The following is a 3,631-nucleotide window of genomic DNA, read 5'->3' on the forward strand; positions in this document are numbered from 1 at the left end:
GTTGAGGAAAGTTTGAAAATACCTCAAAACTTTCCCTTGTCTCATTTCATTATGTGCCCTCAAAAATGGTACAACAAAAGGACAAGTGGCCTTGCCCCTAAAATGATGTAATTCCAGTTTTATAAGATATAATCATGTATCATATTTTACTTTTCATTTCTATCATTATATTCAATATGTTAAACTTTACTTGTACTCTTGCCTGCAGAGTTTGGAAACAAAAGGGCTGTTCGAATAATGTTAATTATGACAATATTGATTATTATAATTATTATTTTCATTACATCATCCACAGCAATTTCACTTGATGGAGGACAAGGTACTTGACCTTTCCAGTGATCCTCAGAGTGAGTCCAGGAGGTGGAACACAAAGGGCAACCTGGGTCCTCAACAGGCTTCATGATTAAAGGTCAATATGCTCCCAGGTAGCTTGTATGAGAACATAAACATGTGTAGTTTGTTAGAGAACGTGTGTAGGTGTACATGTTGCACGATATACATGATGCTTGTAAACTCTCTCTCTCTCGGTCTGTCCCTGCTGGGAGACTGCTGTGGAGATAATTAGCTTAGTTACTGGAGGCCTTTTGCTGTTAGCGGCAGAAACATCTCCTTGGAAGATGCTCCTTACTTAGCACTTAGTATTGGTAAAAGTTTTGTGCTGGGAGTAGCACTCTGAAACAGGTATGTTTTCAATCATAGAAAGATTAAATGGAAAGAAAATGACATTTATTTCAGTAAAATGCATTTTTTCAATGCATTTCGAAAATTGAATGACTGAAGTAAATAAAACCAACCAGTGCTTCCAAGCGTGGGTTTAATGTCACTCTGGTTAGCAGGGTGTATCACTTTCATCAACTACCTAACTGATTTCTTGACAGGATATAACCATTGAACATTTTTCATTCATAACGATTGAATTTGAACCCCCCAACATGGGTCTAGATGGTAGTGTACACAGGGCCGGGCCCTGGCACCTTGTGGATCCAGGATCCAGAATACCACCACAGTTGACGCAGTAGATAGTTTATAAGGGTTTCGGTACCACCGTCACCACCGTCAATCTGCACAAGAGGTGTTTCTTCAGGTACATCCTGAAGGTCTTGTCTCGCAGGCCGTACACCATGGGGCTGATGGACCGTGGCAGGATGTTGATGATGATGTAGCACGCGAACAATGAGTCCGCCAAACTATTGGGGAACCAGTAGTTCAGAAGCGTTTTCAGCAACGGGTCCACGTACATCAACATGCACAGCAGCAGCTGGAAGCCGTGGAGCAGGATGGTGTTTCGGGCCTTCTTTGCGTCCACGCTGGCAGCTCGGGCGGTGAACAGGATGCGGAAGTATGTGTAGAGCAGGGTCAGCCAAATGACGACCAGCAGCAACACGTACCAGGTATCCCTCTTGAGGATGATGTGAGGGCTACGGAACACCATCACCCTCAGACAGAAGACATCTGTGCTGAAGAACGCCACGGGCTCGGTGGCCAGGGCGACAAACAGGTCCGGGAGGACAGAGAGAGTGCTGGTGGCCCAGATCAGACCGATGAAGAGGTAGGTTCTCCGAACGGTGCAGATGCGGGCATGGTGCAGCGGGTGACACACTGCCACGTAGCACTCTAGGGCCATGCAGGAGAGGTTGAGCGGTGTGTTTTCAGTGGTGAACAGAGCCAGCAGGATGATGAAGCTGCACAGGCAGACGTTGATGTGGTAGAGGGTGTAGCTGAGCAGGAAGAGGAGGATGGTGAGGGTCAGCTGGACTGTGTCATTGATGACCATGTGGATGAAGAGAATGTAGCGGGGATTGGTGTTTAGGATCTGAGAAAGCACAGAAAGCAGAAAAGGATTGGGAAAAGGTTTAATGGTCAAAGGTTGTGCAATGATGACACCAATATAGGGGAGGGAGTTTTAGATCATGGCAAAAAAGGAAGGCCACAGCAAAGGAGAGTGTAGCAATGAAGCTTTTAAATCAGAAAAATGTATCAGAAGTCAATTGAATAACGGTGATAAATGAAACAGGAAAGTGCATGTTTTTCTCAGAGTAGAATATGTCTTTGCTTTACAGTAGTCTAGATTATTTTGAGGAGCCTAAGGCAATGGCCATATTTGTGTGTAACCTTGTGTAATGTAGATGGCTAAGCGTAACCTAGACCATAGACATTTCATTAAATACAGACAAATACAGACAGAGGAAATGGGGTTGAAAGAGAGATGAGAACGCTGGTCTGAATCTATGCGGGATCGCAACAAGGAGGTCATATACTGAGTCACTGTACATGTAAACTAAATGTTTGTTTCACCCCAGTCACATCATGGGTACATTGGATATGCTCTCGGTACTACAAGTGATATCTATACTGATTATAAGTCATATTAATGAAAGCATTTGCTGGTGGGAGGAGCAGGAGACCTGTTGTTTGTGGAAGGTGTGGATCAGGCTGGCATTGAGGTAAATGATAGCGACTCCCAGGGCCAACACAATGACGTTCTTGGTCACAGCTTTGGAGAAGGAGTCCCTCTGTGAGGCCCCCATCGTGATGTTGAAAGAGGTCTGATTCATCCCTAGAACAAACAATGTCATCAAATTCAACCATACTAAACATTGATACCTTCAAATATATTTGAAGTTATATTAGAAATTAAATTTCTCACTTTGAACAAAGGCAGATTTAGCAATCATCTTTGTTTTACATCAATAAACAATAGTACATTTAAGAATGTGCACTTAATCTTTTCGTAGCCCTCCTAATTGCCCCGGTTTGTCAAATGCAAATCAAGACTATTTCTCGAATAAAAGATTCAGATTCCGGAATTATTACATTCACTAATAATCACTTGCAGACAAAAAGTATAAAAACAAACAAAGAAATACAGCATTTACAATCACATAAATAAAGCATGTTACTTACTGAAAATTATTTTCTGATCCAGAACATAAATGCACATACAGAAAGATTACCTAAAATAAGGGCTGTGAACCAGAATGGTTTGTACATAAGTTAAATCACGACAAATATCTTTATAGCACCGTTTTGGGATCGGATGTGTCGTATTTGTGCATGGTAGGGAGAAAGGTGCCTGGCCTACCAGCAATACAATGATACCTTGGCCTGCTTACATGACACAAGGGAGCGTGCCAGCTTTGATTCAAGATTTATATATGGTAGGATGGTACGTGGGATGGCACCAAATGGTGTCAACAAGGAGTACCTAGGGGACATAATCTAAGTTTAAACATTGAGGAATACGGTTAAGATATTAGAAAAATGTTGAGTTTACTAGTTGGAAATCTGCAGGACAAAACCCTTGGATGCTCAAAAAATGGACCCTCCTCATAAGAAGACAGCAGCTACAATGATTTAACATCTACAATGTAATGACAGGGTTTCACCTGGTACATCTTCAGCACCATTATAATTACATATTAGAATGAATTTACATAAAACAGATAGCCCTGGCATATGTTCACCATTTGCAGACTTGATACATAAGAGAAATTAGAGAAATTTTTCATGCATACATATACATGTTGAATCCTTTTAATTATCAATTTAAGAACAATCATGTTGTCATTTAACTTAATAAATAATAATGTAGACCTTACCTGATTCTCTAGTTTGGCAAAACTGATGGTTG

General features: G+C 41.4%; 1 protein-coding gene across 1 annotated transcript; it reads right to left on the bottom strand.

Moving 5' to 3' along the window:
- Nucleotides 1–1,024: 1,024 nt before the first annotated feature.
- Nucleotides 1,025–2,528, bottom strand: LOC307083705 (odorant receptor 131-2-like; the record flags this gene model as incomplete). The annotated part of the gene is made up of 2 exons (XM_079747657.1): nt 1,025–1,813; nt 2,406–2,528. 2 exons carry the CDS (start codon nt 2,526–2,528, stop codon nt 1,025–1,027), a joined length of 912 nt encoding a protein of 303 aa, XP_079603783.1.
- Nucleotides 2,529–3,631: the final 1,103 nt, after the last annotated feature.

This window comes from Pollachius pollachius (assembly GCF_949987615.1).
Source record: "Pollachius pollachius genome assembly, chromosome: 12".
Classification (NCBI taxonomy): domain Eukaryota; kingdom Metazoa; phylum Chordata; class Actinopteri; order Gadiformes; family Gadidae; genus Pollachius; species Pollachius pollachius.